Here is a 13,658-nt window from a genome sequence, read left to right as displayed (position 1 = left end):
AGCTCCGTGGTACCTCCCAGCGCTCGTGTCGGGTGATGGAGGTGGGCCGGTCCATCGTGGGGCGAGGGGGTGTCAAAGCAGCCTTGGAGCGTTCGGGAGGAATTCGCGGAGAAGGGCCGAGATCAGGATGAAATTCACGTGAAGTAACTGCAGTGATCCCCATCCCGTAGGCGCCAAGAAGTGGCTGGAATGGAGGAAAGAGATTGAACTGCTTTCTGATGTAGCCTACTTCGTCCTCACCACTTTGTCAGGTAATGTGCCCGGTAACCTCCTATTTAGCATTTCTCCTAAGTGTGAAAAATGAGCTGTCTGTCCTGGCGGCTGCTGTTTGTTGGCGACCACCACCTGGAATGAGACTGCTTGACAGTGATTTGCTTTAAGGTGGGGTTTTTGCTTGTTTGGTTTGTTTTTCTATAAATGCCTTTTATTAAATATGAAACTACTAAATTGTCAGAACTTTGAGTTCAAATGCAGCAGATTATCAACCCAGATATATATTCTTTTAAAAGCAAAAGTTCTTTTTGGAAAAGGGATGCCTGACACTATGAAAAAGTATCCCTGCTTTAAGCCTAAAACCATTGGAGATACTGATGCTGCAGATGCTGATGTAAACATAATGCTCGCCTCATTCAACACAAAAAAATGCAACTATTTCTGAAACTCTGAAACCTGAGCAGCCTGTCACCACTGTTCAACCACACAGAGAATGACATTGCAATTGCCATCTTACCCTGCATGTTTTCTGTTACACACGTTATTTAGGTTATCAGACTCTGGGTGAAGAGTATGTTAACATTGTTCAAGTTGATTCAACCAAGAAAAGGATACCTTCTTTTCTTCGACGGGCCATCTTCGTTTCTCTTCATACTGTGGTACCCTATTTCTTAGAAAAGGGATTGCTGCATCTGGAACGTGAGCTGCAGATAGAAGCTGATGAGTCCAGAACCTCGCAGAGCAACCCAGCACTTGGCTTATCCAGTAGGACCTTAATAAGAAACTGGATACAGAAACAAGTTGGGGAGCTTACAGAACAGCAGAAGAAAACAGTCTTACAAATTGTGTATGTTCTTAAACAATGCATACCTTTGCTTCATCGACTACATCTGGCAGTATTCTACATAAGTGGCACTTTTTATCACCTATCTAAAAGAATCACAGGAATCACATATGTAAGTGGATGTATTTCTTGTTTGAAGACGGTGCCCACTGCAGTATTTTGGCCTCTTTTGGGATGTAAAAGGGTTATAGAATTTGGCTGTAGCTGATTATAATACGGGCAGAGCAGACTGGGTGAGAGGGAAATTTTTAATACTATGTAGATGGGTTATGAGTCCCTGCAGTCGAAAGGTTACAGCTAATGTGAATGCACTGTCCGAAGTTAATACCCTATGTAACTTCAGAACACTATCTAGTCCAGTCTGTCTTCTACAAATACACAAAAAGTGAGAAGTAGCTTAATAAATCCATGGGAAATACTTAAATATAGTTTTGAACAAAAATCAGTACATATTTAGATAGCTTTTTTCTGTATGAAGAGCTTGATTTCACATGGTCTTTTCAATAAGTATCTTTCCAAAAAACATCAGCCACTGGCCCAGAAATGTGTATAGACAGACTTCTCAACAATTCCCAATGCCAATGTGGAAAAGAGGTGTTTGACTATTTGCTCAGAGCTACATTACAAAACCAAACCGATTAAAGCAGCAGTTTTGATGGACAGACAGAGGACTCATCCTTGCACAAACAGCAGTTAAGTGTAGCCTGACTGAATGAGATGCATCCAGGACACTTTAGACCTCCTGAGAGACAGCAGGTCAATAAGTCCTAGAAACATGTCAATTTTTTGGAGAGAAATGAGAGTCTCAAATCAAGAGTTTATTGATGGGGACGGGTGGGGCATAGTTTCCTAAAACCGCAGTAATGAAACATCTCTATTTCTGTGAACTATGTAGCTGCATTTTGGAGGACTGCAAGGAGAAGATCAGAGTATTCGATCAAGTTACAAGTTTCTTGGAATAATTTCACTCTTCCATCTTCTTCTAACAATTGGTGTTCAGATGTACAGCCTCAAACAGAAGCAGAGAGCAAGGCAGGAATGGAAACTACACCGCAACCTGGCTCATCAGAAGTATGATGATTTTTACTTACTAGGAAAGAGGTGGAAGCAATGGTGGGAAATGTAGTAGCTTTCATGAACAGGGAGAACACTGGAGTGACATTTTGACTTAAGTTAGAACCTGATGTGATGTAACGTTTGATGCATTCCTTACTGTTTTAAGCATCTCTTAGATTTCATACTTTGCTTTCATGTTTTTGAGATCTTCACGAAACAGGTTAATACTTGAAGGTGGGGTTTACTTTAGGATTGTCAAACATTTCTTACAAGCAGGCTAAACAAAATTAAGTAATATATAACTATGTTAACTAGAAATATGACCAAGGAAAACACTCCTGGGCGTCACTCCCGCTGCACTTTGTGCTTGGAAGAACGGAGACATGCAACAGCCACACCTTGTGGCCACCTGTTCTGCTGGGAATGCATCACGGAGTGGTGTAACACCAGAGTAAGTACAGAAGGACAAATGGAGGCTGGAAGGGCTAAACATGATGAAATTTCTACTTGAAAATACCTGTTGGCCTGGGTGTTGAAATAATACCCTTTCTATCCTTAAGGCACCCAAAATCCCCCCACGAGAGTTTACCAGGACCTGTGTTACTAGAATAGATTATGTTATTAGAATAGAATGACTATGCATTACATAGATGAGGTAAATAAGGTGAGCAGTTTTCTGTCCCAACCATTGAAATGCAATTGGACTACTGTGGAAGTCAGACATGAAGATCATTCCTTTATCTACAGACCTAGGCTATAATTCTGACTGCAAAGAAACAACAAAAGTGATAATGTTCTGAAACCTTCTTCACGTGATTTCCAGTAAAAAGGAATAAATAAGTTACAACCAAACTGAGCTAGCTCAAATCACTCAAAGCTGATAATCAGCAAGCAGATGCAAAATGGATTTGTATCTACCTCCCAAAACTTTAGTTTGGGCTTTTGTAGTTTCCAGTGCTCAAACTAAAGTTTTCCCACACATTTTCAAAGTTTGATTAGAATAATTTACGTAAATGATCCTTTTGCATTGTGGCCTTATTCAAGCTTATTTGGTCCCTTATGTGGTTGGGCATCAATAAAAAAAAGGTTGTTCTTGTAATCTAGAATGAAGATTAGTCCTCACTTCCTGTAACACCTCTGACTGGAAAATTAAGGAAGAACTTCAAATGAGTTAGCATTAGAAATTGCCCTGTTGATTCACTGCTTTAAGTATCTTCAAATAATGTGGAGGCAATAGAAATTTGAATATAACAGAAGTACACTTAGAAGGCTACTGACAATTTCAGTTGTCAGTTTTCAGTGTGAGTACTAGCTGACAATAGAGCTGTATCTGTTAGAGGAAATTTATTTTAGGCCATTTTTCGCACTGTTGTCCACTCTAAAGCTGCTCATATGTGTAGGTAGGCAGTATTAAAAATGCATTACACCATGATATTTCAGATCTGAAAACATCCATTCACTATAATTGCACCTTTACCTTATTCTTTGCCCTAAAGGCTTGGTGACTAACTTACTACTCGGAGAGCAGTTCAACATCCATGGTACAGGATTTTTTGTTTCAGATACAGAGACTTGTTTTTTCTTAACACAGACAAAAATCGTTACCATTTCAGTAACTTTTGGTCTTTTGGAATGTGCTGACCTAATAAATCCTTTAACTCTCCCACTGGATTCACCAAGCAAAGTTACAAAAATTTAAGAGCTCTGATTTACAGAACTAAGAGTATCTTACAACACACAGTCAGTATCTTTAAATACTTCCAGTGTACATGAATAAATGTTTCCTCATACTGGCTCTAATTGTAGTTTTTTCTGATTCCACCTACTAACAAAATTAACTGAAGTAGTAGTATTGCCACCTAGATTAAAAAAAAAAAAAAAAAAAACAAACACCAAAAGAACTGTTAAGAATCCATCCACTTTGTTTTGGCTTATTGCTTCAGGAAATGCTTGTTAAATAGCAGGTAAAAGCATGGCCTTTGTTGGGAAACTGCTTATGATAAACTCAGGACAAAGCAACTGAGAAAAACTGCCTGCAATCCTAAAACAACTCTGCAATGAAGCTGGCCTGTAACACTTGAATAAAAACATGCATAATGCAATACTAGATATTTTGGGTAAAGATGGGAATAAAGGCAGTCTGCTAGTTCTAGTTCAGCTGCAAGTAAAAATAAAGAAAATTATTTTTAGTATGAAGAAGGAAAGTAAACCACAAATTACCTCTGAAATTAGTATATGGCAGCATTACTTAGCAATATTCAAGGGTAATAAGAGTATTTGAATAAAACATCAGTGACCATTCGAGTGATTTTGCTAGACAGGCTTTCTTCCTTGAAGGTGAAAAATCTGAGAGGTCACTTTTACCTAAGATGAACAAGTTACTTTCAGGTGAAGGTGCTGTATGCTGTGTACAATGACCAGGGTTTTAAAGTTGTATTTTAAGCACCCATGTCACCTCAAGTTGCTCTTTAAATTAGGCTAGCTTAGAATGCTTTACATGGTTAAGCTTGCATCACAAACTGGACTGAAAAAATGTTTAATTATGGATTCTGATTATTTTCTAGAAGTAGCTGAACAGTTATAGTTGGATTTTTCTTTAGCTTTTAAATACAGCAATTCAGTACATCTCATTTCTTTTCTTTTTGTAGACAGAATGTCCACTGTGCAGAGAGAAGTTTCATCCTCAGAAACTGATCTACCTACGTCACTATCAACTGTAACGGAAAAATCTATTCTGTTTCACGACAAGGGCCTCAGCTCTTATACCCTTTATAAAGTTGTCATACAGCTTGAGTTAGTCCAAGAAAAAGACTTTATTATAAAACTGGTAATTGCCTGTGCAAGGTGGCACTTCATTCCTGTTTTACAGAATAAACCTATTTCTGCCTCTACCCTTCTGTTTCTTCTAACATGGTTCTTGACCATATTAAAAATGTCTTTCTAAAAAGTGCTTAACACAAATGTAATAGTTTTCTTCACTTTGGACAATGAAAAATTTAAATCAGATTCTCATTCTCTAAATGTAAGTGTGGATAATGAGTCTTCCAACCTTTCATAGCATGCTTAAGGTATTAGTAAAACTCTACGATTTGTAAGACTCCCTTTCTCCTGTAACATAATAGTGAGTCCATACTGTAGACTTCAGGGGAAAAGGACAAAAGCTGTACATGATAGAAAATGTACAAGATGAATTTATTTGTATTCTTTAAATACAGATGGGGAGAAAAAGCCAGATGATCCACTCTGTGGATCATAAGTTACAGTTTCAATAAATCTTTCACAAATGGCACTGAATATGGACTTAGGGTGGCAGGGGGAGGCGTGCTACAGTAAGAGCACTTCTTTTAAGATGGTTATTTGTACTGAAGAGATCCTGGTTAACTAGTTAACAATTAAATCTCCAAGTGTTATGGTAAAAACTCCAATAAAATTAGTTCAACTTTTCATCATATCTATAAATGGAAGAAAAAATAGTTGCTGGTAACTATGCGAACACTTCATTGTTACTGTACAGAAGTGATTTTCAGAGCTGCAATACCATCCCTTTCTTACACCAGAAAACTTTCAGGCATCCCTCACCTATTTAAAACTGTCAAGGCAATAGTGGAAGAAAAATGGTCCGTATCACAAATCAAAACATGACTACCTAAGGAAGTCACTGCCTGATCTCCTTACTAAGAAAATAGTAAGGAAAAATATTTAGTTGCACATAAAAACACATAGGAAGCAGTCGATGACTGGGAAGTATCTGTGAAGTTGTCAAGCCAAGTTTTTCATGCATTCTGTAAGGGTAATTTATTTTTAGCACTTGTAAGTGATAAAAATAGAGCAAAGTTTAACAAAATGCCATCAAAGTTGTCTGGCCGTTGCATGCTGACAGTCAGCTAGGGAACAATACCGTTGTCCCAACATCACCTACAATCCATATTTGAAAACTGTTAATCACACTGAATGTAGAGCATCTATGCCTACCTAAGAATGAGAAGGCATTAATCTCAAGCTGCCACTGAAGTTTGAAATTAAGTGGAGGTAAAAATATCTAATTTGCAATGAATGTCGTTAACACTCTCTTGTTTAGTAGGAGTCATCCCAGTTGCTAATTCTAACACTAATAAACATCATCTTTTCCTCCCTGATTTGCCCGTATTAATCAGAAACTTCAGCAAACCTCAAGACAGCTTCTCCAACTCAGGGCTTTCAGATTTTTAGGCAACAAACTGCAAGCATCCATGACTGGTACTTTCATAAGGCCCTTTCTGGATACTGTGTTTCCATAATTTTAAATTTTGACATTACTAGTTTCCACACTGCTAATAAAACAAACACAGAAAAACAAAAAATAACAGGTCAATATGAACTAAAACTACCTGTCATTTTCCCAGGATTACTGGAGGCTGAATTCCAGAGCTCCATAATGATGTCACTTGACAAAATCAGATTAAAGGGTTCCTACATACATTTTCCAATTAGGTGTCTGTTGAAGTTGCCACTATTCTCCATTCAGAATCTTCAAAGAGCTAATCTTTTCCTACTCTCTGCAAGTGAATGCTCCCTGAAGAGTTGAAAAAGGCATTGCATGAAGATAAATTGAGGGTAACTATTACTGAAAAGGAGCCATAAATACTGTTAGATCAATATATGTATATAAAGATAGAGAACAAGTAAAGGGGGACACTGTCTTTTAATAAATTTTGGAATTAAAAAGTCACTTAATAAAACTGCAGTTGTATCACATGAAAAAGTTTACATGCAGGTCATTTATCTCTTTTTTTTTTTTTTTCCCCCCATAGAAAATGAAAAGCTGTGTTAAAACCCACACCGTTTGTCTGCTATGGCCAGTTTGGGTGTATTCTGAAGGGGCTGCATTAAGTCAGCTTAAATTAATCAAGAAATCCTTAAGTATGAAAGAAACTCCAACTAATAACAATTAAAATATATATATTTATAATTCCAGGTCCTCAAAGGAAATTGTGATAGAGTTTGAACAAAGTTTTGAGTCATCATGAAAGAACCCAATTTTAGCATCTGCTAGGAGATGTAATGGTGAAACTGGCATTAAAACCCAACACAAATGAGTCACTTTAAAAGCCATGTGAGTATTTTTTCCCTACTGCAAAACCCATAATTTGGTAGATTTCTTATTCCTATCTATATTTGTTTGGTTATAACTCAGTAATACCATGCATTTAGGAAACTGGCTTAAGTTCTGCATCTATTTATCTGCATTCTATGAAAATAGCACACAGCCATGAAGCAGAAAACAGCATCATGTGTGCCATCTTACATTTTTCTTTCACATATGTGCACAGCACTTCAGGGTGATATTGAGCAGGAGAACTATGTAAAAATATCCAACTCTAAGCCATTAATCTCTCCAGTGCAATGGATCTTGAAAGCAATACATTATCCCAAATCCACGTGATTATCCAAAGTTTCTCCAACATCTTACAAAAGATAATAAACTCAATGCAATTTGGTTAGAATGCCAGTTTCTTCAAGAAACCGATATTTCAGATAAAAATAGCAGGATCCTCTTAAAATGAAAATTCAACTGCTTTGTCACCACTCTTAATCATTTTTTATGAAGAAAAAAGGCATTGTTACAATGGCTCAAAATCGTTCCTTTAGTTAGAAGTAGAATTGGTCAACAGGTTGATTGCATCTTCTAGCTAGCAAAGGTCTTTCCCACATCTTCTTTCCCTTTGTATTTCCTCTTGCCATGTGTGAAGGGTATGTATCTGTACTTTATCATGTGCTGTAAAGAGAAAAGATCAATTTTTGAGGCAAGAAACTTACCTAATACTCACAAAAATGTTTTATAATATACATTGTAATTTACAAAGTCCTCTAGATAGACAGTTTCTTCAGTATTTTAAAGGTAATGAAATAGCTAATCATACACCAGTTTACATCGAAATAGGGGTATGAGCCCAATCTTATAAATCTCAAATTTGGGTATACCCAACAACTTACACAATACAGTGAAGATTATTGATTGGGGGAATCAAGGAAACTGGAGAGAGCATACTGGAGAGAGGTATTAATTCTTAACTATCCTTTAATCTTTAATTTACAACTTTGAATAACAGTACCTATCCAAAATTCTGAATGTCTGGGGAAAAAACCTGGTTCTCCTTCTATAATGCCAACAAACCAGAAGTAATTTGTTAAAAATGGTCTGAATGACTTGCCTATGTTCTTCTACCCCTTCTCTCCATCTACTTTCTCGCATCAACTTGTCAGAACTTCCCTTTTCACCCATCAGAGATCCTACAAGACCTCTTCATTAAAAATACCCATAGTTAACTGAAGAAAGGAAGTGGATGAGAAATTTTAAGACTCATCCTGTATAAAAAACAGATACTGAATTCTAAGATCGAAACCTGTTGAAAGCAAGCATAAAATTTTGTAATGTAGCATATGAAGGCTTCCTTTACCAAGTATTTTTTGTTTCCTATTGTCAGTATTTGCCCGAAGTTGCAAATATGCAACACTTGAACTAATGTTAGTTGTTCAAGTTCCTCTAGTAAAGAAGTGTGTGCAATATATTTAATACCTCTGAAATGCTCAACTGGATGGACAGTTTGGATCAATACTGTAAATTCTGACATCACAAATGCTACTATCTATTCTTGGCAAGTTACCTTGATTTGCCTCTTCATAGTGATACAAAATAGCATAATGAAGTACATCACAAGGATTGGCCAAAAAACAGGAACGTTGAAAGCCTCAAAGAATGTACATGCCATAGCAACCAGGATTCCTTTAGTAGCAGAGTGCCTTAAAAATAATATTAACAATTAATCCTTCAACCCCAGCTACGACTAATTTAATGCAGATACTTTTGTTTTCAGAAAACAGAGCACAGGCAGACGGATCCACTCACCAGAATTTAAACTCTGGGAGCCTTCTAATGAAAGGCCGAAATTCTTCATTTTGCCTTGTAGGTAAGGAAGGACCGTCATCTGAAAAAAACAGAAAAAAAACCCCCAAAACCACAAACCCCCTCGCACTAATTTTCCACACTATTCGGACTCCAGATTTTTTTATATCTTTTAAAAAAAAAGAAAAACTTTCACTGTTACACATAGATTCCAGTTAGAGTAGGTGTTTTAATGTAACTTAACATTGATTTCCCAAAAGAAAATACACAACAGAAATGAGTGCCAAGTCACTTGAGTTATTTTGGGGAGAACTTCAGTCACATAAAATTTCCTTCAAAACACAGAAAACTAATAGAAAACAGTATGGAATATGTTCAAGTCCTGAAAAAAGGAGAGACAGATTTTAAAGTAACTCCTGATGTCAAGTTGTATAGATTTTTTGCAAGTCTAAAAATACAATGTCATGCTAAAATTGCACATCTTTACAGTACTGTATCAGACAAAAAGAGCTGGAAGTTTGACTAAGTTCAAAATTATCACAAAATGAACTATTCATCATACCTGAATCTTCCATTAAAGAGGGGTCTACCTTTGGCGACAAGAAAGCTATGAAGAGATTTAGATGGTAGATTCCCAAGGCATATGTCACAATGTACCAACCCTGAGGCAGGGAGATAAAAAGAGCCAAGATTAAAGTCTTCCTGAAAACCATTTTCATATACTGATTTTTCAATAAGATCAAACCACCTGGTTTTTTGCTTCCTTGAGGAGTGCTTTTCTACATCCTCACATTAACACAAAAAGTTTTCTGGACTCATTAAAAAAATATTAAAGATTCTCACTGTATAAAAGAAGCATCCTGATTCTATGAAAAGATGAAATCACCTTCATGAATCTATTTCTTTATTTGTGTACTGACAGATAGTATATGTAACAGTTTTCATTTAAAGTTACCTAAATACTGACTAAACTTACTGCAATACAAATAAGCAAGATAAAAAAACCCAGAATCTATTAGCCTTTTTAAGTTACATGTTTTCTAAGGTATACTACTGTAAACCTAATATATTAATCAAAACAAGCCTTAGAACATGAGGGTAGTGCAAATCCCTCATGTATTGACGGATTTAAGATGAAAGCTTTTCTCAGGCATCTGGTCTCTATGTTCAAGATGTAGACATCATAAAAGCAGCATAAAAGAAGTAAACAGCATAAACCTGTCACTTTTCTAATCTTCTTTGCAGGCTTCAGTCTCTTAAATTTTCCTATTACTACCACCTGTACAGCTTTCACATTCAATCTGTAATCTTCAGTTTTTGGGAATAACAATTCTCAAGTTCTTTACTGAATTGCAGATTGGCATGAAATAGAGGCATCCGATTAGTGGACAAACAGCCTGCTGCTGGCCTGCAGTGATAAAAATACTGAAAAAGCAATTCTTTGTGGCTTGCATGACAGAAGGCAACCACTGGCTCTGAACATGTTACACAGCTTTAAAAATAAAGTAAAAACTTAATTGCAACAGAGTTTTCAGAGGTTTATTATGTAATTTCATCAGAACTAATGGAGTATTGCCACTTTCTGTTGCCATCAGCTGGATATCCTTAAGCATTCGCACATTCTCCATTCTGAAGCAGCAAGTTTAACATCAGCAAGATGTGTTCTTTCTTCAGACTAATTTACCTTCTACTGTGTACTAAATGATGCCATATGTAATTCTAAAATAACACCATACTTCAAAAACTCTCTTAACACAAAAAATAGAACTGTAATGATATCTAAAATTTCTTCAGCAGTAATCCAGTTTTCTTACCTGCAGTAAATAAACTCTAATCATGTAGATAAAACTCAGACCCAAAGTTACAATCCATCGCACTGCAGTATATGGAGTAGATTTGTCTAACCAGGATTGGTAGATCTGGGAAGAAATATAAAGTGTACCTCTGTAAAATATATGATGCACAATGAAAAATGTTTATTACAGGGTAGCATTAGAAATAGTAAGCATTTGTGAAGAGTATTTCGGGAAGGAGAGCAACGTGAAACATTTGTATTCTTTATTACAAATAAACTTAATTAAACATAAACATACTTACAAGCATTTGAAAAGTTCTATGTTTTTACAAAGGCAAAAAAAAAAATTTCCTAACGCTTGGGGCATCGTAAAGCAATTTAAATTTTCAATATTTTATGCAAGCTTACTTTCCCTAAGATGAATCTGACATGAAATCTGAAGTCACTCCTCATTTTTGACAATAACAACATATATTTTCACTGTGCAATGTCACATATATGCACATTAAATATTCCATTAAGCTATGTATTATTTGTTATTTATTTTTAAAAGGCTTCAAAAGAAATCTTTTGTACAGATTTTAGCATTTCAACAACTCATCCAAAAAGTAATGAGTTTAAGAAGCTGCACTGAGACCTGCTTCAAACGGAGTCAGAAAAACCCTACAGAAAACCAACCTGTCCAAGTCTTGAGAAAAATCTATAGACCACAGAAGGCTTTCCATGAACAGACTCACCAATACTGTCCCCTTCTGACATGGTTGCTGTGGAAACAAAACATGATAGATAGGCAACATTTAAAACAAACAAACAAAAAAATCTAAGCTTTACAGTACATTATCTGAGCCAGCATTTATGTATGATACTCTTTTGGATTGCCCTGTTTGAAACAAATTATTTTTAATGCAGTATTCTTAAAGAAAGGACATTTATTCCAAAAGAAATTAATTTCCAAAAGAAATTATCAAGAAAGCAAAGAACGGGGTATTTTACAAAGGTAAGACAGGATCCAATCCATTTTAGGGAGGGAAAAAACAAGTCCATACAGAAATGCAGGAATGAGCCTTGTTAGACATCTTCACCTTGAGAAGGCAGGAGCTGAGTTATAACATCTAAGCATTGAGATATGAACTGCAGCACCACCCTCCCGTCACCTCAGTTTCTAAAGGCAAAGAACAAAACCAAAATAAATACTTTTTTAAAAGCTGCTTAGGATTTTTAAATACTGACTAACTAGAAAGTGAAGAAGTTTAAGTTCAGGACTCTGTACATGAGTGATACAGACAAAAAACTCTACCATCAGTACCTAAACCAAAACACTGCCCACTGCTAGAATTGTCCAATGACTTTATCTGTCTCTTGAACAGGAAGAGCTTAGCAGTCACAGAAAACTTTCATGCATGAGCAAAATTGTATAGTAAAGGGGCCAGGATTCTGAACTCAGGCAAAAAATTAACCAAGGGAATTACTTTTTAGTACATGCTTCTGCTACCAATTTAAGATCTTTATTCTTCTTTTCAGTTAAGCTCAACTAAGTTTTACAGTTCCCTTCAAGATATAAACCAAACAAAATAAAATGGATTCTAAATAGAACCATTTTTGCCACATCACCAAGAGCAATCTCTGACATTACTTCCTGGAGTCCTCATCTGTGGGTGGGACTACATAACTCCAGGATAGTGGGAGTACTTTCAGCCCTATATTAATAACTCAAGACCCTCAGATGGCAATAAAGATGTGAAACATTACTAAATCAGAAAAATGTAAATTATCTTAGATGCTGCAATACAGTGACTGCTGCAAAAAATAATTTGAGACCAAGGACAATCTGGGGAGGCACAGAACCTTGAAGTTGTATATTTTTTCTGTAAACATCTGAAAACTACATCCTATGGAATAATTAGTAAGCAGAAAGAAGGAGTCCTGTTACACTTCAAAAGATAAGTGAATTCATTATGAGGCTTCAGGAGCTGCAGTCCACTTTAATTCAAGCTACCGCTAAAAAGAGGAAAAAAGTCAAATAGAAACTCATACAATATAGATATAGACTTTTTCATTACAGGCAAGCAAAAGGAAGTAATTATTATTCTCCCCATTCACTGCACTGCAGAAGAAAGAAGTTACTCAGCATTATTAGCTGAGCATAATTTTATGCTTTATTTTAGTTTTTTTTTAAATATCCTGGAGTATAAAGCCGTAACAAAAAGATATTCAATCTCTTGATCAGATAGCAATTCTCTAAACATCACAAACATAAAAACTCTCATATTCTCAAAATTAATTTTACAGATACATCCATAGCAAATATGGGCTGGAAGTAGACCTAACATTACAATCTTGTAAATGTTAACCTATGCAGACCAAGTGAAGAATCACATATGTAAGGCTACTGATGGCTTTATGATGGAGTAGGCATTTTGCTTGGTGTAAAAAATTACATTATATGTGATTATGTATGATTGTTTATCACACATACAGTTCTTCCATAGCAGACCAAGAAATACAACCAGCTAACACTGTTTTACTGAAAAGAAACCTCTCAGCGGCTCAGTTTAAGTAGCACAGACTGAAGTATATCACATGACATAGTTTAGAATTTAAGTTAATATTTCTGATCACTTTAAAACATTGACTTACAGAACATCCGTAATTAGACTATTATCAAGAAAAGCAGTCTTTGGCATTGCTTTGAAGGTAGTTTACAGTTAAGAACACAAGTCAGATCTCATTGGTTTAAGGGAATAATTAAATCTAAACAGTAGCAATCCCTCTTTCATAATGTAACATAAGACTTTACCGTTCAGCATAATGTGTTATAACCATTCAGCCACTTCAGCAAAGCCAACAAAAATGAAGATCAATATAAC

At 35.9% G+C, this 13,658-nt stretch overlaps 2 protein-coding genes across 4 annotated transcripts; one reads left to right on the top strand and one right to left on the bottom strand.

Moving 5' to 3' along the window:
- Positions 1-153: 153 nt before the first annotated feature.
- Positions 154-5,003, top strand: PEX10 (peroxisomal biogenesis factor 10; the record flags this gene model as incomplete). The annotated part of the gene is made up of 5 exons (XM_009582664.1): positions 154-251; positions 763-1,169; positions 1,953-2,128; positions 2,429-2,564; positions 4,762-5,003. Coding segments are annotated over 5 exons (889 nt in total), but the record flags the coding sequence as incomplete, so codon positions are not given.
- A 1,772-nt stretch (positions 5,004-6,775) lies between these two features.
- Positions 6,776-11,953, bottom strand: RER1 (retention in endoplasmic reticulum sorting receptor 1). Of its 3 annotated transcripts, none has more exons than XM_009582662.1 (7): positions 11,874-11,953; positions 11,470-11,555; positions 10,811-10,915; positions 9,559-9,658; positions 9,000-9,078; positions 8,758-8,893; positions 6,776-7,868 (listed from the first exon to the last, which is right to left on the bottom strand). In XM_009582662.1, the coding sequence occupies exons 2-7, from the start codon at positions 11,548-11,550 to the stop codon at positions 7,779-7,781; spliced, it is 591 nt and encodes a 196-aa protein (XP_009580957.1). In that variant the 5' UTR covers positions 11,551-11,555; positions 11,874-11,953; the 3' UTR covers positions 6,776-7,778. The 3 variants fall into 3 exon arrangements, with proteins under 3 accessions (XP_009580957.1, XP_009580956.1, XP_009580958.1); XM_009582661.1 differs by lacking the exon at positions 11,874-11,953 and adding an exon at positions 11,785-11,809; XM_009582663.1 differs by lacking the exon at positions 11,874-11,953 and having other exon boundaries at positions 11,466-11,546.
- Positions 11,954-13,658: the final 1,705 nt, after the last annotated feature.

Source organism: Fulmarus glacialis, unplaced genomic scaffold (genome assembly GCF_000690835.1).
Source record: "Fulmarus glacialis isolate BGI_N327 unplaced genomic scaffold, ASM69083v1 Scaffold49727, whole genome shotgun sequence".
Classification (NCBI taxonomy): domain Eukaryota; kingdom Metazoa; phylum Chordata; class Aves; order Procellariiformes; family Procellariidae; genus Fulmarus; species Fulmarus glacialis.
The sequence above is the reverse complement of the archived record's forward strand: the minus strand, read 5'-3'. Positions and strand labels throughout refer to the sequence as shown.